The 25,734-nt window shown below is 42.5% G+C and overlaps 3 protein-coding genes across 3 annotated transcripts in view; 1 reads left to right on the top strand and 2 right to left on the bottom strand.

The window, feature by feature from the left end:
* The window catches only part of ttc7a (tetratricopeptide repeat domain 7A), a 45,014-nt gene extending 34,255 nt beyond the window's left edge, over positions 1 to 10,759 (bottom strand). Inside the window, exons 1-7 of the mRNA XM_076743935.1 lie at positions 10,615 to 10,759; positions 7,671 to 7,834; positions 7,335 to 7,503; positions 3,862 to 3,992; positions 2,882 to 3,006; positions 1,868 to 1,946; positions 1,293 to 1,462 (exon numbers count right to left, since the gene is read on the bottom strand). Of these exons, the coding sequence (XP_076600050.1) occupies positions 1,293 to 1,462; positions 1,868 to 1,946; positions 2,882 to 3,006; positions 3,862 to 3,992; positions 7,335 to 7,503; positions 7,671 to 7,834; positions 10,615 to 10,744 (968 nt within the window). The 5' untranslated portion in view covers positions 10,745 to 10,759. The remainder of the gene's footprint in view (positions 1 to 1,292; positions 1,463 to 1,867; positions 1,947 to 2,881; positions 3,007 to 3,861; positions 3,993 to 7,334; positions 7,504 to 7,670; positions 7,835 to 10,614) is intronic.
* A 1,726-nt stretch (positions 10,760 to 12,485) lies between these two features.
* mcfd2 (multiple coagulation factor deficiency 2, ER cargo receptor complex subunit) lies at positions 12,486 to 15,532 on the top strand. The gene is made up of 4 exons (XM_076742210.1): positions 12,486 to 12,588; positions 13,190 to 13,375; positions 13,529 to 13,688; positions 13,889 to 15,532. The coding sequence occupies exons 2-4, from the start codon at positions 13,191 to 13,193 to the stop codon at positions 14,018 to 14,020; spliced, it is 477 nt and encodes a 158-aa protein (XP_076598325.1). The 5' UTR covers positions 12,486 to 12,588; position 13,190; the 3' UTR covers positions 14,021 to 15,532.
* A 397-nt stretch (positions 15,533 to 15,929) lies between these two features.
* Positions 15,930 to 18,483, bottom strand: prop1 (PROP paired-like homeobox 1). Its single transcript, XM_076742235.1, has 3 exons — positions 18,390 to 18,483; positions 17,123 to 17,352; positions 15,930 to 16,301 (listed from the first exon to the last, which is right to left on the bottom strand). The coding sequence occupies exons 1-3, from the start codon at positions 18,481 to 18,483 to the stop codon at positions 15,930 to 15,932; spliced, it is 696 nt and encodes a 231-aa protein (XP_076598350.1).
* Between the last annotated feature and the right edge of the window lie 7,251 nt (positions 18,484 to 25,734).

The following is a 25,734-nucleotide window of genomic DNA, read 5'->3' on the forward strand; positions in this document are numbered from 1 at the left end:
TCAAAAGAGGTAACTGATTACAAAAGCCATGAACAATACTGAAGCACAGCTATTCCTCAGGGTGAAGTCTCCTGTTCCTACTCTCCTCCTAATCTCAGACATGGATTTAGATCTTCACTTATGATAGTGTGGGCAGGATTAGTCATGTGGCGGTGACTAAGTATGGCTCGCAGGGCCTGAGCAACGAGCGCAGGATCCCTGCAAAGAGGGAAATGCAGAAACGAGGCAACAAAACGTCGATAGAGTTTAGTGTGCTGATGCAGATAACCAGGTGGTCGTGTCAGGACTGTGCAGTGCATGTTCAACCCTTGTGAATATTATGCCACTTCAAGTCATATCATGTTAGGTGATGTTTTGTCATGCCTCGTTTTTCCATGTTATGTTATGTTTTGTCCTATTTTGTCATTTACAAAGGGAACAGCCGGTCCAGAACTGACAGAGGTTTAAAACTTGGCTGCGCTCTAAGTTGCTCGGCCCCACATTGGTGATTAAGCGTAGAGGAAAAAATTTGAAGAGCCACTGGAACAATATTCAGTTTGTGTTTTATCAGTTATTTTCTTAATGCACAATTTGTTTTATCTGTCTAAACTGTTACTACTTTTATTTTTCGTTTAAACAGTATTCATACAGGATGGGTTCAATGCTCTTTTACATGCTTTTTAATGCAGTGCAGAGCCTTGAACTTGCCTTAAACCTGAAACCCCTGTGTTTGTTTTGTTCAAGTGTTGTGTCAGTATTGTGCACAGTATCCATTGTCAACGTTACACTTTAGGATCTGTCCTTTTTCTTCTTTTTCTCTGTCATAGTTGACTTTCTCAATTACTGTGCTTTAAGTACTCAATGGATTTGTTGGAATAACCAGATATGGCTTGTAATGACTAATCATGATGCAACATAGTCAACGCATATTTACAGGTACTTCAGGTGTGTATTTGTTTGCTTTTTCTACAGACGAGTTCAGCTCTGGACCACACTGACAGCAGGAGGAGAGATATGGGATTTCTCACCTCGAATGACCCAGCAGCCATTGTTAGGACATTATCTTAGGCCAAACATGGGCTGAAATTGCTTTGACAAAGGAAACTGACACCAAGAGATTACTGCTGTGGGCACAATGGTGAGTTGACGCAACTGAGTAACAAAAAGCAATCACAGGAGGCATCACCCTTCTTAAATGTTGAACTCTGATAACGCAGTCACACTCAGTACACTGACATTTGCATGGAATGGCTAAGACTCGTAGAATGAAACACAAGAACCAGAAAAAAAGAAATGAAACAAACAACATGAACCTGTCAGTGCTGTAACGGTGAGGTGGTTTAACAGTGGGGTATATGGCGTCTTTGGAGGCGGCTGCTCCCTCTCTGTGGAGCCAGGCCGAGGGTGGAGGGCCCAGTGGGGGCCAATAGCTGTCCTCACTCACAGAGCTCAGCAGCACCTCTGCCAGCTTCCTCGCTGCAGACTGGAGGGAAACCACAATGCATTAATGAAATACAGCAAATTCTGGTTAGATCAGTATGCGCATGAGATCACTTATTAAGTTCTAATAATGTAGATGGCACATGAGAAGTAAGAAACCTTTTTTCACTAATCATACTGCAGAAATGTTAACTGAGCTATTCACTTTTCCCTGTATTATTTCTTCATCACATTTTGCGAAGTGTGTGTGAGCCCATAGCTACTGATCAGTGCACTTCAGTCAGATCATACTATCATACTATCAGTAGCTATCACTGATGACTTCAGTGCACTGACACACTACAGAATAATGAACACTTAGTAGCAAGTAATGCAAACTACAGCAGCTATTAGTGTGTGTGTGTGTGTGTGTGTGTGTGTGTGTGTGTGTGTGTGTGTGACACCTCACCTTCCTGAAGCTCTGAGACCCTCGTGACTCCACCACCCTGAGCACCCTACGCAGTTGGTGAGCACCCTGTGCAAGATGACTAACACACACACACACACATAGTAGGCGTATATCAGTGTGATGTATAGATTGTGAAGGTGTAACACTGAAAAAGTAAATACGCTGAAAAAGAAGCTGACTGATAAGAGAACTTGGTGAACAACAGCACTGATATTCTGACTGCACACTGCTTCACGTACCCGGGGCTCGCCATATAAACAATACAGAGACGTTCTACAGTGACTGGAGCAATGCACCCGGTTCCTGGTGTGTCTAATATTGTAGAAACCTTATTTACATTGATGATGGTAGATAAATGAGGAAAAAAAACTCTCAGTGTATTGCAATGCAATTCAAAATAATAAGTACAGTCGAATCAACACCTCTAAAAAAACACAAAACTGAACATCATAACCTTCATGAAGGCAGCATTTGCTGCACGACTACTGTGTTAGACTGCATTACTTTTAGCTAGGTAACCTAATATACAGGAAACTGAGTGTATGTGACAGTTATTCAAACGCCACTGTACTTTGTCTGAGTCCAAGAACAACACTGCCACCTGCTGGTCGCAAATTGAAATGCGTCACTGCTGCGCGAAGGTCAAGTGGTGCTCAAAAGCTTTTCCTTCATTTCTTCTCCTCCTCACTTTTGAAACAGAACTAGATGAAAAGCTCAAGGTTCCCTCCATCACTGATGAGGATGAATAAACAAAGACTGCAGCCTGTTAACATACTGCAAAACCAAGTGACGTCATGTAAACACAGCTGGATAAATTCTGACTTCCAGTTTTTGAATAATGTAAGGCCAACGATCAGCTCCAGGATCAGTTTGAGGAGATGCATCTTTTACTTTTCCTTGTCTTAAAAATTAAAGATGCAGTTGTATTTTCAGTTGGTATTTCAGTAACAACTAGTGTGCATCATTGGTATCAAAGCTAATATGCCACATATTATATAGCAGACACTCACTCACCCTCTGTGCAGCAGGCAGAGGTAGGCGCTCTGCAATGCCGCCTGGATGAAGTATCCCAGCTCGATGTCCGCAGGCGGAGGAAGCAGACTGGCTTTGGCTGTCTTGGTGTGGGGTGTTGTTACTACCTGAAAATACACACAAAAAAAAGTTTAGTTCAGCTGTATTTAAACCATGAGGTAACCTTGGCTCAGAGTGAATGAAGACACATAAAATCAGTACGTCATGTCATACAGATAACAGTAGAGGAAAAGTATTCAATGCTGAAAGGCAGCATAAGTAGAGCAGAAAGTACAGAGTCAAAGAAAAAGTACTCCTCACGCTGAATGGCCTCTGTTATTGTAGAATACATTGTTGTACTGGTTCATTGCTATTGATGCATTAAAATGTAAGCAGTGCTTTAATGTGAAGTTGGATGAGGTGCTGTTAATAATAACTATTCTATATTCTTCTGTGCAGTTTAATGTGTAACAATGCAACATATTTCATAAAGTGATCACATGTTCTTTAAATAAAATCTTAATCTGAAAAGTAGCCAGCAGCCATAGCTATGGGATGTATGAAGTTGAAATATGAAGGTGCAGATGATGGCAATATAATGTATATTTAAACACAAGCAAAGCACATGTACTTTAAATGTACTTTACACCACTGACAGATAAGGAACCATTAAATATATCTAAATACTAAATATTTCGGTCAAACGTCAAAGAATTAAAACTAAAGCATACTGAAATGAACAGTGCTGGACACCATCAATGCAAATTAATAAAACCAAATTTAAAAAGGCTGAATTGTAAATGCACACCCAGGATCAGGATCATCAGTGGATCATCAGCAGGATCCACTGATGAACACAGACCATCTCCTCTGTCAGAAGCTGTAGTTCATGCTGACAAACAGATTTCTGTTTTCAAGGCTAGTTACACTGCACGGACCCTCTACACATGCATCGTTTAAACTCTACATGTATACAAACACACCCTATCAAGCTCCTGCAGGTACGACAGAGCAGCATCGCAGGCCCTGAGGAAGCAGGACAGACTCTCCTCCTCCCTCTCTGACAGACGGACACGAGACACTGCAGAAACTGTCTGGTGGTCCAGAGACAGACCTGGAACACAAGGACAGGCCATATGTATGCATTTGGTGCCTTATCAGGCAATGTTAGGCTTAAAAGAAGTGAACGAATGTCTTAAAGGAGTTGAGCAAAGTAAAGTATTAGTTGCATAAAGTAACTAGAAAGCTTCACCAAAATAAACAATGTTGACACAAAGTGGTTGCTTCAGTGCAGATATCATTACTGCTGTAGTGCAGTGAGTGTTTCCTCTGTACATTTTACAGTTTGGGGGACATTTAAGTTTCACCGTTGTCTATATTTAATATACAGCTATTTTGATTTCACAGCAGTCACTCCCTGGACTCATAAGCAAAACGAATGAATGAGAAAAAGGCAAAAAGGAAAAACAAATGCAACTGCTTTTAGTAGAGCAAAGAATCTTAAACTGGTAAAATGCATCCTTTGATATGTTCTCTCCATTTTCTCATATTGCACTGTGCAGATGGATGCACTGAACAGAGAGGAAGAAGTGAGCACAGCAGCGCTGGTCCAGATGCCAGGTCTGACGTCCATTAGCTGACTTATTGGTACAAATAAACAGAGTGAGCAGGAACATTTATAGACCACGGGGGGCCTGTTACGGACTGCAGCCTCAGACCAGACGCCAGGCCTAATCAAATAAGCAGATGACTGCCAATGGACAAGACATCATCATCCAAATATTCACATCTAACTTCATTCCCACAACAACATGCAATGCCTACAGAAAAATGCATGGGAAGAGGCTAAGCAACCCCCAGAGGGTTCGATCTGTTTTCTCATGTTGCTTGTGAGAGTTAGTCATAACAATCCACTGAAAATATCATTTAGTGAGCTTCAAAGACCAACAGGAAATCTGAATCTAACAGTTTCTCTTCAGTTTCATGAGGTCATGTGTGATTATCGGGAAACAGGGGGTGTGATGACATGATGATGATTATGAGTGTGTCCAGATTATCCACAGCTCTAAGGACTATGGACAGTGTAATGTCCTGTATACGTGACCGTTATAAATGCTGATATTCAATGTGTCAAAATAGACAAAATACTGACTGAAAAGCACATTTTTAAAGTGACCCTAAAATAATCATATTGAATCATTATGAATCTGCATTTTTGGACCGCAGACAGCTTGTGTCCATGTGTGACTGTGAGTAACAGTAAATGCTTCTCTGACATATGACTCACAATCATCAAGTTTTTAAAACAGCATCTGTGCAGAAATCTGCCAGTTCTGTTCCCTGAAGGGCCTCATGTTGTAACTCTCCTCTGACTCTGTCCCATTTTAGATGTTATTAGGTGTTGTCACTCAAGGTGTCCTCAGGAGAGGCAGCTGGAGAGAGAACGTCAAGGTCGAGGACAACTATGGGGCCAGATTGTCACATCATCAGTGTCGTTCTCAAGATGAGGTTAAGACTCAAACAAACACACCGAGAGGTTACGGACACAACTATCTGTCCAATCAAGCTGATGTTTTCCAGACGCGTTACATTCATTTCAACAGATTGGATTTCATCTGCAAGTCCACCTCCCCTCCACTTCCACTTTAAAACGCTGTACAAGGCCATTGTGATTTTAGGGCTGTAATAACTCCTAGCAACAGGATTAGGAATGTGATCATCAAGGGGGTTTTTTTAGGGAGACATGCCAGTCCTCAGTACTGCCTCTGCTTTCTCAAGGCCCAGGCTGACAGGTAGGAGATCTGCTGTCAGTGAGCAGCACTGCAGTGGATGTCCAAGCAGTGTGACAGGTAGCACAAGGCTCCGGCTGACATGCTGTGGGTTTATGAAGACTGTGGTGGTTTCTGCACTGTAAGAAGAAGACCACACTACAGGCCTGTGCTCTCTGAACAGAGGTACGACACTGATAGTCCCACATCTAAGGAGTAGTTTTGATAGTCGGTCAGTTAATCATCTGTGAGGGGCAGGAGACTGTAATGCATAATTTGAAAGCTATGCTGTCATTATTTTGTCTGATTTGTGACACAATTATCCTTACATTCAGACATTCTCACCAAAATGAAATGCATATCTTCTGGCCGAACAAACACCTGCAATAAAACCTGATACTTCATGTCATATCTACTTTGCATCGACTCTATCCCTGGCATTAGTGTGTATATGTTTGAGTGTGTGTGTGTGTGTATTTGTCTTCCTTATGGGGACAAAATGTTGATACCACACCAGACAGTCACACACAGACAACACAATGTAAATCATTCAATTTTAGGATGAAGACTGGAGTTAAGGTAATGGTAAGGTTAGGTTTAGGTTAAAGTTAGGGTTAGGATTAGGATTAGGAGAGTCAGGGGAAGTGTCCAGGAAATTAATGTAGGTCTATGCAATGTCTCCAAAAATGATAGAAACATGACTCTGTGTGTGTGTGGGTGTGCGTGTGTGTGTGTGTTTGTGTGTTGTTCTATGACTTTGTGAGTCACTTTTGAATTCCTTTGTAATGTCTGGGGTCCATTTTTGCTGGAAGAAAACACCCTCTTCTATGTTGTGAAAGTTAGTGGCAGCTCATCTGTTTATAGCAACAATGACTTCAAACTACTTTTTTTGGCCTCTTGGGGGCAGTGTAGGCTGTAAACGCAGACAAAGTATCACCCCATTGGTTGATAGAGCTAACTTCTTTGCAAAAAGTTGCTTTTTACACATTGAGCAGATCTAAACATTAACATTCATTTGGAGTCATGTTTACAGCCATCTGAACTGTGATAAGTTCAATATTCACTTTAGCTTTTAGCTCTGCTTTGTTCTCCACCAATATGTTCACCAGCCAGTCGCTTACTGAGTCTGTCTGCTGTTTGGAGCTGAGGTGGTTGTGTGCAGTCTGTTTATCTGTGACGACTCGTATGAGAACAGTGAAACTGTGCCGAAATTGCTATACAGAGCTGAGTGATAAAATATCTGTGGGTTTGTCTCTACCAGTTACCTGTCACAAACAGTCATACAATCCATGATAGTTCATCAATAATTAATATAGAAATAATGATTAAAGCAGTTTTAAATTAAAGTTCGTGCCCAAAGTGCCCCTGAAACGTTGGTAGTAACAGGAAAACTGTTACAAAACACAATGTAAACACTGTGGGTCAAAGTGAACCTGTAGGTCGGTCTGTTAACGGTCAGTTTGGGTAACCGGGAGGTTGTTTACAATCTGAATGATCATCTGTCTGTGTTTTGACTGACGTCTCACTTCACCTTTTAGCAACGTGGCCATGGTTGCTGATCTTAGCAATGGATTTGCTGAGTGCAACATTCTTATTATGACTGCAATGATGGAAACAGACTATGAAAATACAACCCGAGTTGTAAAAGACTGGAATTTCCCTTTAATATTTCCGGAGGCATCTGGTACCTTTAATGACAAAAGCCTCAGCCAGCAGGCGGAGGTGGTAGGTCGGCTGGTCTTCCCTTGTCAGCTCCTCCAGTCCCACCCTGGCACACATTCCCTGGGCGTCCCGGTAGCGACCCTGCACATAGTGCACTTTGGCCATGAGAAGCAGAGCCTCGTTCACGTACCTGGGCTGGAGGATAAGAGAAAATAAGTGGGTTGGCAATAACTGAAGCACATTCTGTATCATAACAGGTTCAGTACATCCTTCATTTGGTTAGAATAAAGAAAATAAGCTATAAAGAGGCAGAGAGGAATCTCCAACTATAGGATGACCTGAAGGACCCAAGTTAGACTGACTGTGAGGCGGCCTCGGCTGAGGATGGTGTTGAGGTGGCCTTTGGCCTGGCACAGTCTGGGCTGGGTCTTGTCCATCAAAGGTGTGGAGTTCCGTAGCAGGTCCATGTTTTCCTGCAGGCACTCCTCGAGCAGCGCCTCGGCCATCAGCAGCGTCCCGTAGTCATCTAAGGGGTGCGATTGAGAGAGTCGAAAAACAGCAGTGAACTGAGTTTGTTGGAGTGGGTCTGAGCTCAGGGTCACGGGTCATTTGTCTCTGTAGCCAAAGCAAACCTCAGGCAGTCCATTAAAAACAGCATTTCCCATCAGCTCAGAGAGGAGTGCAAATATGCCACAGTCCTGAAGTCTATTTAGAAGCTACAGTTTCCAGTTCCCTCATACTTTCCTTAAATAGCTTCAACGTTGTGATCATATGATAAGCACTCCACGTCCACCTCCACTGAATCAAGATAGGACTAAAGTTTACTCGAAAAGTAAACCGGCTCTGTATAGACTGGGCCCTCAGTGTCCAGTAGTAAACGGCAGTTTTTGTGTACACACACACTCGATTAAGGCCTTCCTGTTTAGCTTTTTCATTCTGTGTGTCTCTGTGTTCTGACGCCAACTCTGTGAGCAGTGTTTATGTCCTGATACACTTGACATATTTGCAAGTTAGTTTTATCAGCACAGCCAAGGCTAAACTATCAGTGAGGGGAAGGTGAGGCACACACAGCAGCGCGTGTCTCAGCCCACAACCGCAGCAAGACACAAGCTGAAGCCCAGACTTTAGAAAAAGTCAGTACTGTAATAAAGTAATCACAAGGTAACAGTGTTGTCGCACAGTTTAACAGATAATATTTTCATTTTTTATGCAAGAAAACCTCTACAGTGATATTTTATGAAGCTCCTGAAGTGACTACTGAAGTACTGTGGAGCTCAATAGTTACTCTGGGGAGTTACTATTGGGTCACAAAATTAGCAACTAGCTGGTGAATAGTGAATAGTGAGCATTTAGCCGTTTAATGAGCTACGTGTTTCCCTCAGACGTTGGTGGAGGCCAAAATCAGAGATAACAGGAGAGTGGAATTTGTACATTCAGATGGACATAAGCACAAGTTTTAATGAAAGCTAAAAATGAATGTAACTACAGGTGTAAATAACACATTACGCATATCATGTTCAAAGGTGATGACATACAGTATGTGTATATCATATACTAATCAAAAAGCAACGTCCTGTGTCCACATTGCATTCTGGCTTGGATACTGCAGGTGGAGGAGTTGGTGCAAGGCGGTGGTCAGGATATTAGAAATACTGAGGTCAGACTAAGTCCTGCATAACCCCTCATCTAACTTTGACCAGATACTAAACATTCCTCGGATGATTCATGCAATTTATTGAGTTAATTCGTCAATGATTTTTTTTTTCTGTGAATTTTATTTCCTGATATGAAAGTAAAACGTGCTGTTTCAAAGCCTTGTGGAATTACTGTGAAGAGATCATGAATCCGTTACATATTTGGAGCTTTGGAACTCGTCAAACAGCATTCAGCATGTTTTGTTAGACCTTAAGGACACACAAAATACAGTTTGAACACTGGAATCAATAGTTACTGTGCTACAGAGCGTTTTAACTGTAGAATGTAATTTCCCTCAGACATGACCTCAGTTTCCTAAATGGTAGCTGCTGGTGTGAATTGATGGATTTCTGAGAATAATGAATAGCTTTCAGCAACAACCCTTTGAGTCTGACTGACTCAAACCGTCAGACTACTCCATCAAAACTACCCCATCAAACTCAAATCACCCCACCGTTATCACTACACCACTAAAATTATCCACACTAAAATACTTTATAATTTCACAGTATAGGTCAGGTTTTAGCACTTGGTTGAATTGCTTGTTAATTTACCTGCAGTGAAGTTCCTCTGTCTCTAATCTGACTCCCCTGGTGCACCAGGCCTTCCATGCGCACTTCATGTCAGATCAGCAAATGTGAACCGTGCATACACAGTAATACCACATTGATTTAACACTTCAGTGCATGTGCAGGCAGGGAGAAACTGCCGCTCTGCACTATCAGCCACTTATGGGCGAAATGACAGCGGACTTGCAGTCAAGTCACCTGAACCCATATTTACTCAGCTAAGGCGAGAGGTGGAGGCAGCAGCATTAGTGACCTACCGAAGTCTTGCTTTATGAGGCAAATAAGAAGAAGTGTGTTTGCATTTCCGTGAGCACATGTGCAGTGTGGAATGGTTTCAAGGATGAAGGCAGGCAGGGAAACAGCAAATGATTCTGTCTAGTAGGCTATGAGGTGGGTTAACAATGTGGAGGGCCATGCCTTTGATCATGTACACAGCTTTCATTGTGGATAATTTAAACTTCCAGGCAGTGACGTTTTATTGTTGGAGCCATCCGGTAACCCCTCTCTGACCCCTGGTCTGACCCACCCGGACAACTTAATTTTGTTCTTATTATTTAATTTATAGAGGAAACCTTTAAGTAGAGTAACTCACTCTGTCTTGTTAAGAGTCCAAAGTCCAATTTGTGTGCAGCACAACCCATGCACTACAAGAAATATCCATCCAGGACAAATACTTTCTGTCTTACTGAGTCTTAAAATCATATATCTTTTTTTTTTTTTTGTAACAAATTAATTCAACAAATCTGCAAATGTCTTGAAGTACAAGATGACATATAAACGAGATACAACACGTTTATCAAGGGTTTTCCTCACACTCAGTGACATTTACTCTGGAAACAACTTCCTGAAACTTTGAAGTGGAATTGAAGCAACTTTTTTGTGGAACCCCTCAGATTAACCAGGAGATTCAGTGTGATCACTGAACCCTGTGAACTTTGGACGAGGTCTATCTTTTGCAGCGTGCTGATCAGAGAGCAGTAAAAACAGTCAGGAAGCGACAGCAGACACTTGAGCTTCATTCCTCCAGGTGCGGACCACTCACCGTCTTCGTGGAACCGCGCAGCGTGCATCTGGTCGATGATCGTCGGCATCTTGTCCCACTGGCACTCGGCCCGGTACCGCTCCAGCTCCGCTTCCAGACGGATTTGTGTGAAGGAAACCCGGGATGCCATCGCCGCTCTGTCCCGGTGGTGACTGTATTCCCCGGACACGATGGGAGTAACTGCAGACTGCCAGGAGAAATAAATGTGTAATCTTTGCGTGCGGAGGGGTGGGGTGCGGGTTCCTGCTGAAAGGTCATCAAAGACACAGCGCAGAAGTAAATACAAGGGGTTTTACGTGACATGTCATTGTTGGGATGTTATTGTTATTATAGGAACTAATTCTTTCATTTATTTTATAATCTATTGTAGGCCTAAACCTTAATTTATCAAAAAGAAATTCTACAATATTCACAAATGAAACTTTTCCAGTGTGAAGCTTCTTTTTTCTTTTCTGTCATCTTGCAGCGCTTTACACTGCATATATATTATAGAGCCTACTATTATGCAGAAATAGTCTTGTAGCTCTTTGCAAAGCATTAGTGACTCCTGACAGGTGCTTTCTTTCGAAGGCAGTGTGGCATTTTGAGAGGGCTTGATCTGTAGCTGTTAGCAGAGTAAAAGGAAAGGAGTCCTGCTCTGCACTGCCTCGTCCTTAATCTTGCCCGTTAACACTTTAAATGGATCAGGTAGGGCTTAAGAAACAGCCATGCAAAGAAAGCTGCAGGCCAGCAGCAAAGTGTGCAATCCAAGAGAGACAGCTGCATGCATATAAGGTGCTGTTTTCTTATTTTAATAGTGTTCATTTCATTAATGACTTCACTGAAAAAAAATCCATTTGTAATTGCTTGGCTTGCTCCCTGATCTGGGTTCAGGCAGGCTGACGCTGGCTTACCTCCTGGCTCAGTTACAAAATAATACATCTGTCAGCTACTGCACTTTGACATGGGATTGCACTGCATCAAGCACTATTGTGCACAAACTGATGGATGCACTTGGCAGAGGAAACTAAAAATGTTTTGCTTTCAGTTCACGCCAAGCAGCGGACAGAGAACAAATTGAAGGGGTAAAAGGAAAAATTCACATGAATCAGTTGAACAACAGTTGGTATTTGTTCTATCCACCACAGCATAGCGTAGAAATAGGAGGGGAGACAAGGGTCACTGACTACTGAGGGGTTTTACTGAGAGTCTACATCAGCTACTTTATGACATTTAAAATAACCTCAAGCCTCCTGAACAGAGATTTAGCAGCATCATTTTCTCTCTGGAAACTTGACATTTGCTTGACACAAATCGACGCTTCTCCTTGGTCTCAGCTGACTTCACTGAGCTGCGGGTCCAGCGCTCCCGTCAGTGACAATCTGACAGCAGAGCGGCTGCTTGCTGCCCTGTGACGTCACACAAGCGTCGTCAAAGACTCATTTTCTCTGCCGAGATAAATCACGTCCTGTAATAGTTTGTCTCCTACAAAGTGCCAGGGCTGCTCTCAAACTACAACGCGACGTTAGTATTTTGCGAAATAACTTAAACGTTAGCTTATGTCGGTAATAGCTACGTTACCTAAGGGGCTTTGCAACTTAATACGATTTCACCCGGCATGCAGCCACAGCATCAAGCAGGAAGTATGCATTTGTTACCTACTCAAATGCATTTCTAGGTGTTATTCTCATATATTTATCTTGCTATTACTTTACACATTTTGTTGTAGCATGTGCGGAGTACAATAAAACAGCTAAGTCACTGTCTAGCCTGTCTGGCAGGTGTCTTGCGAATATGGACGTTGGTGCAGTGAATTCTCTAACTTCAGTTGTGTACTCTCCGATAACGTTAACCAATCACAATGCGCTGTCGTGTCCAAGTGGATCTACGGCAAGCCACATGGTCCGTAACAGCTTGACTTAACATTGTTGTCAATCAAGTAAGAAAACAGCGTAACTGTGCACGGAGTCAAGTGAAGATCCAAATTCATTTCAAGTAAGTATGAAAATAACCTTTTGAATAAATATATCAGTGAACGTCTTTTATGTCCTGTGCGTTAAATAAGTCGTGACATTTCGACGCCGTCCTGAAACGAAGCTTCATGCTAGCGTATCATTGTACAGCCTTTTGCTCATGTTTCCGTGAATAATGTCTCGTCTTTAACTCAGAAAACGTCAGTAATGTGACTCCATTGTGTCTAACGTTACATGCAGCTCCAATGTGATATTTCGACGTCAATGAAATATCGCCACTCAGCCCATCGGTTATCTATGGTAGTGATTGTGTTTATCTCTTCTCTATGTTTACATGCATGACTTTGAATGTATCTCACATACACCATTGTGATTTACAGCCTTTACTGACTGATGTCTCCTCTGTTGGCAACATGGCATAGTCGTCCCATAAAGCCTGAAGAAACTGAATCACAGAGTGTTGAAAAGTACAAAGAAAAATATAAATGTCCTTTCTATAAAGTGGGTATGTCAGATGTGATTTATAGAGTACAGCAAACAGGTCTTTAACTGAACTTGCTGCCTGTTTGTGTGTGTGTGTGTGTGTGTGTGTGTGTGTGTGTGTGTGTGTGTGTGTCCGGCAGAATGAGGAGAAGCAGGTGTAGTGTACAGTGGGGGGCTCTGCTCCTCCTCCTGTCCTCCTCTCTGCTGTGTGTTCACTCACAGGTGGAGTCACAGCAGCAGCAGCAGCAGCAGGTCGTGGGAAGCGCAGCTCACGTATCCGGCCACGGTCACGGTCGCCTGGACAAGAACATGGTCCAGGACAAAGAGTGAGCCATGTCTCCACTTCCAGATATACCAGCGCTGTACATGCATGATTCAGCACGTTTGCACAGAATGATGAACTTTGAGCGCGGTCTGCAGCGTTCACACTCTCTGTTTCATCACGAGCTGCGCTTTGTGCCTCCTCTGTTGTCTTCCAGCCACATCATGGAGCATTTAGAGGGAGTGATAGACAAACCAGAGAATGACATGACGCCGCAGGAGCTGCAGCTGCACTACTTCAAGATGCATGATTACGACGGCAACAACCTGCTGGATGGGCTGGAGCTCGCCACCGCTATCACACATGTACACAGAGAGGTGTGTGTGCATAAATATCTATTGTTAGATCTGAGCATAATGCCTGATCACTTCAGTTTAGGTAATCATTTGTTACTGTCTGCTGTGTCTTGTCCACTTTGATATGATGTGACACAGTTTTTATACAGTGCGTAAGTTCCTAATGAATAATGTCTGTTGTTGCCTCACATGAATGTTTTTTTATCTTGTGTCTTTCTCAGGAGAGAGGAGAGGACAGCCAGCCAATGAGAGAGGAGGACCTAATTTCTCTCATTGATGACGTTCTGAGGGACGATGACAAAAACAATGATGGTTATATAGATTACGCAGAGTTTGCCAAATCACTGGAGTAAGATGTCACCTGAGCGCTGACGTCCTTCATGTCCACAACGACAACAAGGAGTCTGTAGAGGAGAGAGGTCAAAGTGAGAAGCTGCCACCGAGCTGTGTAGAGAACCACCGTTTATCAATCAGGGTTTTTGGTAATTGGTAAAGTCTGGGAAATTTTTTGTATTTTTTTCATGTTATGTCCAAGCTGGTAGCAGCAAACCTGGTTAAGATAATAATTTAAAAGAAAGAAAAAAAGAGGAAATGCCCTTTAATTTAATTAGTTTGACTCTGGTTTATGTTTACACTTGCAGTGACATTTCTCTCTGTTTTTGTAGGCTCCTTGAAATCATGCCATTCATAAAGGATCACTTCACCCAATGCCACTAACAGCAGCTTAACCCTTCATAGTATCTAACCACGTTTGATGAGGTTAAAGGTCTCTACATTGACTTCTGACAGAAGCCTATCCAATAAAATCCCAGTACTCTGGGGATTGTACAACTACCAATGAAAACTGTCCTCATGGAGGTCTGTGGACTGCCCAGAGTGACCTGCGTGGCTGTTGGAGGGGAGAGAGACAGTATGTTTTTGTGATTTTTGGTAGTTTTGGGTGAATTGACCCTTTAGTACACTCACTAGTGTGTGTTCCTCTTTTAGTGGTGCTACACTTAATTCACTCTGGTGGCCGAATAGCATGTAAACAGGCTGTCATGACTTTAAATGGACTGCACTCTGTTTCCCTGTGTGCGCTGTGCACACTGCTGTGTGACTCTCAGCATGGTGGACCAAATGATTCCTTCTGTGAATCCATTTCATTTGCTGTTAGTGATGAGGATGAGACAGACGGGTCGTTCTCATCACTGTGGTGGCCTTGACTCGCTCAGATGTACACAGAAGTTTATTTTGGAGAGAAGCTCGAGGTTACAGCACAACGTTGAATGTTTCCAGCAGAGACTCCGTGCAGCACAGTGGCACATCAGCGCCACACGTTACTTTCTGAGGTTGTATTCGCTGTTTTCATGAAGATTACATTTGTATATGAGCCAATCACCATCATCTTCACTGCAGCTGGTCGGGCAGCAGATACTTGACATGAATCTAACGTCATAAGAGTGAATGTAATGCAGCACAGTACTGCTGATTCTCTGTCACTGGATAAGCTAGACTTAAAGCACACTGGTCGATGCTGCTGCCTCTGCAGCTCTTTTAAAGCCCACTTCACGGGTTTCCAGTAAAGCACTTATTATAAACCATTGAACACAGCACATTTGCTTCAACTCATTAGCTGCCTTTAAAACAGATATGGATCAATCATGTCAGGTCTCAGTGTGTTTCTACGTTTGTTGAATCCATCTGTGATTCTTTCTAAAGTTTGATTTTGTATGGAGGAATTCTATATTTTTGCCATCAGTATTGATTCTTCAGTGAATTCAGGTTGTTAAATGGAAATGTATAAAAAAAAAAAAATACTGCATAACAGATGCAACTGTGTTGTCTCTGGAATGTGAATTAAAAACTGTAATCTACAGATTTTGACTTGTGATGTGTTTATTCATGAATGGTGGTTTGCACTCATAAGGTCACATTTAAAGCACGCTGCAAAGAAATCTATTTGTTACACGTACTGAAAAGACTTTAAGGCAAGTAAGTACTTACAGTACTGTGAGTCGCTCTAGGAATAGTGTAGATTAACATTTGCCCTTGCATTTTTAACATGGTCTGCAGAACAATACGTGTACCAGATAAAAAAAAGAAGAAAATGAATGTGTGTCATTTAATAAAAATAACATTAGCAGTGGATGTTGAGGAGAATGTGAATGTATAGAGAAGAGCTGTTGAGGATGTGAAAATATAACCTAAAAGGAGCGTGCGTGATCACTCCGACCATCTTCATGTAATATGTGACATTTCTAAACCGGCCTCTGTTACTTCTTAGCTCCAGTGAGAGGCCGGGTCCAGAGGCTGCATGGAGGCCAGTGAGAACATGGGTGAGGCGAGGTTGCTCCTCAGCGGGTTGTACCAGTCTTCATGCTGCCGCTGTGTGGCCGGAGGTGGTGGGACGCTGGGGCAGGGGCACTGGCTGACCGGGCCCGGGTGGCGGGAGTACGGCCCGGAGGGCAGCATGGGGGAGAGGCGGGGGATGTGAGCCAGAGGCTGGGTGTAGTACTGTCGAGCCACGCTGGACGGCTGGACGTGCATGCCTCCCAGCAGCGCCCTGTGGCCCGGCATCACACCCACGGGGAGAACTTTCTGTGAGGCCCGCTCCTGCTTCCGCTGTTTGGCTCTTCTGTTCTGAAACCAAACCTGCTGAGACGAAGACAGGTCAGCGACAAGGACAGGTGAGCTGGCCTGCACACCGTGATACCAGGAACACCTGATCATATCATGCTATTCAAATGGATGGATTCAGCCACAGTGGGACAACACTGGTTGTCATTAAAGAATCCTTTGTATTTGTGCGGCATCATCTTTGTGTGCATGGTTGAAAATCAGTGTTTGGCATGTATTCAGGGAAAGTGAACTAAAGCAGAAACAGGGTTTTAATTAAATACATAAATTGTCCAACTCTGCCCACATTTCAAAATAAAATGCACAATATCATATTTGTTTTCACTGGAAACTGAGCACTGTCCCACCACGTTTGCTTTAAAGGTGTGAGCGAAACTGACACGAGGCTTTCAAGTAAAGTGGGACACTTTGTGTTTCCTGCAGCACTCCTGCATTACACATCACTAATGGAGAACAGTGATGAAGTGAATGACAACATAAGTCAAAGTGCAAAGTGATGTCAAACACCAAAGGTGTTCAAATAGCAGTGATATAACAAAAGCAGTAAATTTTGCTTGACAGAAGCTGGAACCAGTGACTGGTTTGACATTCTTTGCTTGATACATGGAAATTACAATAATCACAGTTTGGTTTTATAGTACTGCAGTTATTCATTTTGTTTTATTTTGTCACATTTGGTTATGGGTTCTATTATATTGCCATCAATGAGTGTGCGAAACACACACACACACACACACACACACACACACACACACACACACACACACACACACACACACCCACACACACACACACACACACACACACACACACTTTGAATCTGAAGTGTGTCCCACCTGAATGCGAGCCTCGTTGAGCTTGGTGATGCGGGCCAGCTCCTCTCTGTAGTAGATGTCAGGATATTGGTTTTGTCCAAAGGCCATTTCCAGCTGTTCCAGCTGCTTGTGGCTGAAGGTGGTGCGGTGGCGTCTCCTGGCTGCCGAGGGGTAGGCTCTGCTCCGCCTACCAAGGCTGACGGCCATGGAGGTCTCACACATTGACCCCTTCTTCACCGACTCTCCTATATCTGTTTCCCAGAGGAGGAAAACCAGTTTGAGACTTTGCGTGTTGATGCTGAAAAGACTTTTTTTTTGGAGACAATTCTCCAGCTCCTGTTTCTTGGCTTCTTTGGCATGATAGAAAAAAGTGGCCTGAACTTGTAAAGGAGCATTTCACCGATGACTGTCTGAAAAAAAGAGGGATTACACTGACTTTATGGTTCCCACTGCCATCAGGCAACCTGAGAGCCACAGAGGTTTAGCTGCCAAAGACCAGCTCGTGAGAAAAAGATACCAGAAACTGGGGGATTTGAGCAAGATTATTAGCACAATCACTTACAAAGTGACTAATCTGACAAATTGGTGGATGGAGCTGACCTTGTTCACATCATGGTGGTGAGAGGAGAGAGAGAAGAAGCTGATGTGATGATGGGCATTAAAATGACATTCTTACTGACAAAGATTTTCTTTTCTCTTCAGAATTTTGACCAACTACATATTCAATCGATCTGATCAAAATATTTCTCTTGCATTAATTAGCTGCATTTCTTTTAAGTAATGGCATTGGCTATGCTAAGCTTTAAATACTATTATCCATATTTTATATTGCTAAATGCCAACTTGGTGATCAACACTCTCTTAGGATCAGACTAACAGAAAATACAGTTTTCCAGGGCTAAATATTGAGTTTTAAAGCAGCTAAGAGACAAAATTTTGTGCCACCGTTCAGTCTCTAAACTAATTTTGTTAAATTGAACAATTTTGATGTCAAAGAAATTCTGTATGTTTTTAAGTCTGTTGTGTTCAATTAAAAGCCCTTATAAATAGTTTTCAGACCATCACACAACACTTTAGCTCTACTAGTTCAATGGTAGGAGACCAACACTGCCTTAGAGTGAGTGAAATATTCAATTTATAAGAAACCTTGTGGAAAACATGCACAAGATAAAAGAAATTAACATTTTATTGCAGGTCAGTGAAACTCCATCATTGGTCATGTTGGACTGATAATAACAAACAGACTAAGATGGTTTTTAGATGCAGCATTGTTGTTTTTTGGACTCACCTGCACTGGAGCTGACAGTAGCCATGTCAGAGTAAACCTCTGCACAGTCCTGGTGGCTCCTCACTGCGTCTCCTGCTACCTTCACCTGGGCCATCGCTGCAGCTCTGCTGGGACGATCTGCACGCTCTGATCCCCAACACTGACACAACCGACCGTAAAGCCACAGGTCGTACCCAGTGCCCCACCCACCTGGCTTACCCTTACCTGTGTGTGTCAGGAAGTGCAGCGGAGGGGTTGCTCAGAGCTAAAGATTACCAAACCTCTGCTTCTGCCTTTGTGGATTTCTTACATTTTCCAGGGTGTTTTAGTAAAATACCAAGAGAAGAGGCCCAAATGTGTTGCTCTAAGACTATTCTGGGTTTGTATGGATAGAAATATGTATATCTAGACAAACTTATGAAACACTGGGATGTGGTAATGATCTTGACTTTCTCTGTTTTTAGTTATAGGTAGGTTTTTGGTTGCTGCTACTGTTGTTTATTCAACAGTGTAACCCCTGTGCCTGCTTAGGCTCTTAAATTCATCTTAACAGAGACAAATCAATAAAAATGATTTAGGCTGAAAAACAAACAAAAACTGAACAGAGGAAACAGCCTGCAGATATACATCCATACATGTTCATGTGTATTTATACTATAAATCAGTGTTGGGATGTAACTAAGTGCAGTTACTCAAGTACAGTGCTGTACTTAGGTACAAATCTGTCGCACTTGAAAGGAAAAGGACACTTTGTTCTTCTGCTCCACATTTCAATGGGAGATATTGAACTTGTTTCTCCACTATGTTTGTCAGTAGTTAAAATTCTCAACTAGCTCACTGACACACTAAAATTCAATGCTTTTGTAATGGTTAAAAACAATAACATATACATTATATGACAATATAACAATATTCTACTGCATATTGAGTACTTTTTGATACTTAAGTAAGATTTTGAGTGCACCACTGTATATTGCATTGACACATGGGTGTAGAAGCGTGTGTTTTCTGTTCACATGCATGTAAGTGTTCACAGCTTTGGGATCGTTCAAGGCACAATTTCACTGAAACATTAGAGGATTGAAATTCTCATTGTTTTGATTCAGGCAGTTCAGGTGAGTCAGTCTTTGTGCCTTTTACTGAAAATGACAACTGAGTGAAAATTGTTCTTTGCATTGGACCTGATTAGTTGTTAGCTTGCTGGTGTGTTTTTGATCAATTCGTAGATTGGCTGGTCAGATGCAACTGCCCATGTGGCCACCAGGTGGCTCTGTTACATCAGACTGTGCCACAGAGATGTCCAAAAAACTGAATGTGAAAATCTTGCATGTGCAACATGCAGAATCCTCATCTATCTATATTTTGACCCAGGGGTGGTTGTGGAGATGATCCAGCTGAGTGTATACTCTCCAGTCCCCCAACCACAACCCCTCTCAGGTCATGCATTTGCTTCCCTGCGTTTTGACTGACAGGGCACCCGGTCGGCTAGTTTAACTCAGATGAACTCCTGCGTAACCTCCCAGGACCCCAACTGCTATCAGTGGTTCCAGTGATGCCAAACTCAATCCAGGCCAAGACAGACAGGAATGACCCCCTCACTCTGGACTGGGTACTAGGAAGAGACCCACTAATGTCCCACTCAGCACTGAGTCATGACAGGGCACCGTGGAGGGCAGCTCACATAGTTGGAGAGCAGCAGCTGGCTTTTTATCAAGACAAGACAGAGATTCATCATGGACTATATTTGTTGAACAATGCTATTTGCTTATGTGAGTTTGTCCATAAAGTGGCAGTAATGTGTACTTGGAAAACTTTGGTGGGCACATGCAGCTTATGTAACGAGGCTAGTTACAAGATCAGACTTCCTGACATTCATGTGTGTTTGATAGTCCTGAATTCTCAGTACCCTCTCTCCTTCTTGTGTAAAATGTCTGTCATATCGTGAGCCATTTGACCCGAGCTATACATGTGACTCCCAAGAACCACTTGAAGTTCAAATGCAGACTGGAGATGTGTCACACTGATACAGTTGATTGTGCCCCCCATCTCGGTCCAGGATGCTTGCCAGGAAAGTGTAATAGAGAGAATGCAGTGATTGAATGTAGTGTAGAAGCAGTCCTGCAGGAGCGTCTTCTACAAAAGAATTCTCTGGCTGAATTTACAAATTACCGTTGAGATTGAACCAACTTGACTGTAGATTCCTTGAGAAAAGTCTCTGGCCTTGTTCTGGGCGCTCTGCACAGCAACATCTAATTTGATTCCTTGTGACACGTCGTCTGTGAGGGCCAAGTCCTGTGTGTCCTGGAAGAGCTTCCATCTTTCCTGCATTGTGTGTGTGTGTGTGTGTGTGTGTGTGTGTGTATTCGTATGCGGCTGCCAAGTCCTCTACGGATCCCATATTCAGCTCACATGTTTCCTGTCCCAGACTGAGCCACAAACCCCCCTGCAAAGGACACTGAGCCTGTCTGTGTTTCTTGTCTGTACCTCCACTTCTGCTAGTCTACTTGATAATCACTCAAAGTCTTAAAATGGTACCTTCTTAATTCATTTCAGCAAAGGTCTGGTAGGAGGTTGGTCTTGAAACAAGGGATGTTATCTCACTGGGAGAGCTTTACACTTGTTTGACGAAAAAATATTGTGGTGTAGTGTATATAATTTTTTATATATCAAAATCAAGACCATATTTTGCAGAAACCCCAGACTTCCTGTCTCAAAGAGGATGTGACCATATGTCCTTTTCTTCACTCCAGATGTGGGTCCACAGGAATTTGGTTGAAGGCACAAAATGAATAAAATGAACATTGGATATACAAGTAGTGAAACTGAAGTAAAATTTGGATTGATGGCTGAGTAAAATAAGCTTCTCTTTTGAGCTATAAAGTGACTTGTCTTTGTGCTGTTAAACATTACAGCAGTCTTTTCTGCAGAACCCTACTGGCAGAGAAGAATGCAGTGATGAAGCTGCCGTTGATTTTAAAGATCGACTCGTGTTGACAGCAACCCTCCAGTCTCAAAATATACCTCGTAATGTTACTTTAAGGCTGCTATGATCAATGTGTTTTAATCAGCAGTGGATGAAGTTACTATGTGAATTGGGCTCCTTGGTGTGACGAACACAGATAACTATTAGTCCTCGACCCTGCAGTTCACCTCGGCCCTGCACAGTGTTTTAGTGTTGCTGGTTCATTCTCACGGCTCTCATCAGCTGTGTTTCTAGATGCATCGGGCAACTGTTTTCAGCAAAAAAAATAATTGATAAACCTATTGTACAGTGGCTGCTCAGCCCCAAACAGCAGACAGGCAAAGTTAGCGACTAGCTGGTGAACACAGCGAAGTATGAAGCACCTAAAGAGTCTCATATGTCCCTCAGAGCTGGTAGAGATAAAACAGAACTACAAGGATAGTGAGTATTCAACAGGTTATTTTTTTTTATTTTTTTTTATTTTTTGGCAGGAAAAGAGGGTGTTTTATGTCCTACAGACTGTAAAAAGCCAATTGGGGCAAATTTGTGATACTGAGCAGGATAAATAAGACTGACTTGACTTCAATTCACCAGATGGATACAACTTAAAGTGGCCATGCTCATAATTATGCAGAACTTTAGGCCTGAATATAATTTCAAAGAGTGAGTTACAAATTAAGGAAATTAGTTATAGGTTGAAGGTTCTTGCTTGGTTAATGCACTTTTAGCTAACATGTTAACAAGAAAATTTGCACTGCAACTGCCTATTTGCAAAATATTTGCTGGCATATCTATCCTCAGAAGTACCATCACGTACGTATTAATAATGTGAACTTTTTGTACAAAAGTTGGTGATATTAGCCTCAGTATGTGTGAGTTTCCAGTGGAAATGTATTGCTTAAAGGCCATAAACAAAAACAAACTGCAAACTAATTGAAATTCTAATTTTCTAAGATCTAATATTTCATCCAGCTTTGTACTGTTACTTTACTAACATCTTATGACAGACATGTCATGACAGTCTTCACTGTGAACATGGCAAAAAGTCTTCAACCACACCTGCAACTCTTTGACACTGCACGTTGGCACAAAGGTGCTCTTAGCTAAATGCTAATGTCAGCATGGTAGCATGCAACCTTGACAATGCTAATATGCTGATTTAAAGAGTTTTCTTTTTGTTGATTTCAAAACCACAAATGTCAACATTATGGATAGAAGAAAAGTCATCCTCTGGGGACCATGACAGCACTGTTGACTTCACTGTGATGTACACAGAGGTAATAAATGGTAAAAAGTAAACACAGGCGTAAACAATCAGGAATCAGGCATGTTTATTAAATGATTTGCCTGTTTCAGTTTCAGTAGTAAACACTTCGGAGGCTACCGCAACTGCAAACGTCCTTTTTGTTTGAGCGCACTCCATGAAACATGAGTTCACTGAAAACACACTACCTCCTCAACTCCACCAATGCACACGCTGAGCTATCACAGCAACATGTGTGTACTACAGCACAAAACAAGAGTGCACAAAGAATAAACTTTTCTGTTCCCGTAAGTTTATCTTTCCATCCTTCTATTGTTAGACTGCAGCGAGGGCCAGAGGACCTGGAATCTTCTCAAAGCATCTATCATCAGTGTGTTGCTGTGCACGGTGTGTAAGTGCTGAACAGAGCAAGAGATGCAGTGATGTCTGGAGGGAAGCTGAACCATTGCTTCAGTGTTGACTTTAGTGACCCAAAGCGTTCTTGTCATTACAGAGATCACTCGAGGTCACAGGAGTGATCAGCGTGGTAGCCAGATGTTCTGTCGAATTGTTACTCAACCGTGAACTGATATCTTCTTGCTCGCTGTAGTTCAATCTGCATGAGACTCAGTAAAATGGGAAAAATACTATAGATACAGTTCAAGAACTTTGATGGAAAAACTTTCTCGTCTCAGTTTCACTTTCGGTCTTACGCACACGCACACACGCGCACACACACACACACACACACGCACGCACATAAGCTGCAGAGGACACACATGCCTACACAATTTGATACAGTGTACAGTGGGCACATGCACACACTTCCACACCACATACAACCCCACCTCTCCTACAGTGCACTCGTAAGAAAACAACATGCAAGTCATATTACACTGGGTTCTCAGTTTAAAACATCATATACACACACACACACACACACGCATGTGCCCTGATGCACACAGGCCTCTGTGTGGTTGTGGCTGTGTCCAGTATGGACACATAGAGGAAATTCTTCCCTCCCAATTTCCCGGGACTGAACTGGGAGTGACCCGGTTGGCAGACACACAGCCTCGATGGAAGGAATGTAACTCAACTCCCCCCGCCTCACCCTCAACACCCCCCTCATCCATCCAGCAGTCTGCTGGCCCAGCTGTGTGAGCACGGAGAGCAACATAGAGTCCTGTAGTATGAGAAGGATGTCTTTTATCTCCTACCAATTCATGAAATTCCTCACTATACTTGAGTGTTCATCTTTGAGGAGTCTGGCGTGCGTTCATTGTGTTACAGATTCATCTCTGTTTGACATCGTCTCTCAGCCTCAGTAAAACGCCAACAGACAGTTTAATACATGTGTTTCTTTTCCTTGTGCAACTCCGAAAGTACTTCCAGTACTTCCCACCAAAACAATAACCATACGAGTAGCAACAACTGAAACAGGGACAACGGGGCAAAGGCAGCAATAAGAGTTGAAAAAGAGAAAACAGAGATGGTAATAAGATCGTAAAAGCCAAGAAAAGAAACTGCACAATAACAACAGTGAAAACACACACATAATCATGCATGACTCCCAACGGCAATAAACAACAGCAGAAACAGTAACATAGAGAGCATGTTACGTTCAGCTACTGTTAAGCCTAATGTACTGAGGTACAAATACCCTTATCTAAAGCTAATTTGGTAAATGGACACTATTTCATGGCTGCATCCCATTCCAGCTTCGTCACAGCAGTGACAAAGGATCCACTGTCATTCTACCAGGTTGCTCCTAGAGCAAAGGTTATATGAATATATTACATGACAGTTGACACATAAATTAATATTTAAAGTTGCACCTATCAATATGTTCATATATACAATGCATCAAATGACGGTGTATCATGTGAGACTTGTTACTTGTAGTGACAAACCCGTAAATAATTACGTCAGCAGTTCACCTCAGCACCATGGAGCCAAAGACGCTCATTGTTTTGGTTTTATGGCCACAAACGTTACTATTTTGGTCTAGTCTTATCACTCTCATCAGGTCCTTTACAGCCACAGCTGCTATCAGCTCTGATAAATCTACTGCACACAGCAGTACCTGCCCAGCACCAAACAGCAGACACACAATGTAAGCAACTAGCTGGTGAACCGAGTGGAGTGTTAAGCAGCTAAAGATGTTTCCCACAGGAGCTGGTGGAGACCAAAACAGAGCTAAAGCATGAGAGTTGTCAGGTGCCAAGAAACAAAACTCCAAATAAACATTAAAGGCCCTGAAAACACATCATTTCAATCTGCTTCTATGTGTAAAAAGATATGAATACACTAGTTCCTGCCAAGGTCAGAGAGTTGTGGGTTTGCAGTCAGTGGTAACGATGGACCTGGATGAATGAATGAACTCACAATAAATAGTACCTGAACATGTTTTTTTTAAACCTTGATCTAACTCATATAGTCAGGATTATTTAATGTTGTAGAGGATGTTTTCAACATTGCTGTGTGCCTGCTAGGTGTGTAAATAGGCATCTATCAACTTTATAAGATGTTACCAGCTTGTTGTGCTGCACCCAAGTGATGCATAACACACATGCACATTTCTTTATGTTTCACAGCCCAGTGATAGCTAGTCAGTCAGCGCGTTACTCATGAATGCTTTCCGTTGGAATCCTTCTCATCATTATGTCACATGAATGCAGTAAATATATCACAAAGCTGACAAAATAGAACTGATTTGATTAAGGTATTATTGTAATGACATGACCTTTCTGTTTGGAACACCCCTAAGGCCAAACTTAACAGTCTTTCTGCCTCTCAAGTGGAATCTAAGTGTATCAATGTTGTATCTTTCTGCTCATTACAGCCTCATTAGGGTGGGCTTTTTAGTACTTTCCCTTTTTTTTTTGAAAGCTTTTTGGCTTAAACTGCCTTTACTTTCCATTTTATCCAAACAGATTTACAGTTTGTTACACTTGGACAATACACATGGTTACTGGAGCAAAGTATGGCTGTTCATCTCAACACAGTTACGACCTGAATCATTCTGGTTAGAGGTCTGTCTCTCTGACCTCTCTGCCAGTCTGCAGGTTGAAGTGGTGGGAACCACTGCGCCCATTATGACTCAGCAGATGGTGCGATATGTACCACCCTCTCCGTGCCCATGTGTCTGCAGCAGTACTCTG

This window comes from Chaetodon auriga, chromosome 11 (assembly GCF_051107435.1).
Source record: "Chaetodon auriga isolate fChaAug3 chromosome 11, fChaAug3.hap1, whole genome shotgun sequence".
Lineage (NCBI taxonomy): Eukaryota > Metazoa > Chordata > Actinopteri > Chaetodontiformes > Chaetodontidae > Chaetodon > Chaetodon auriga.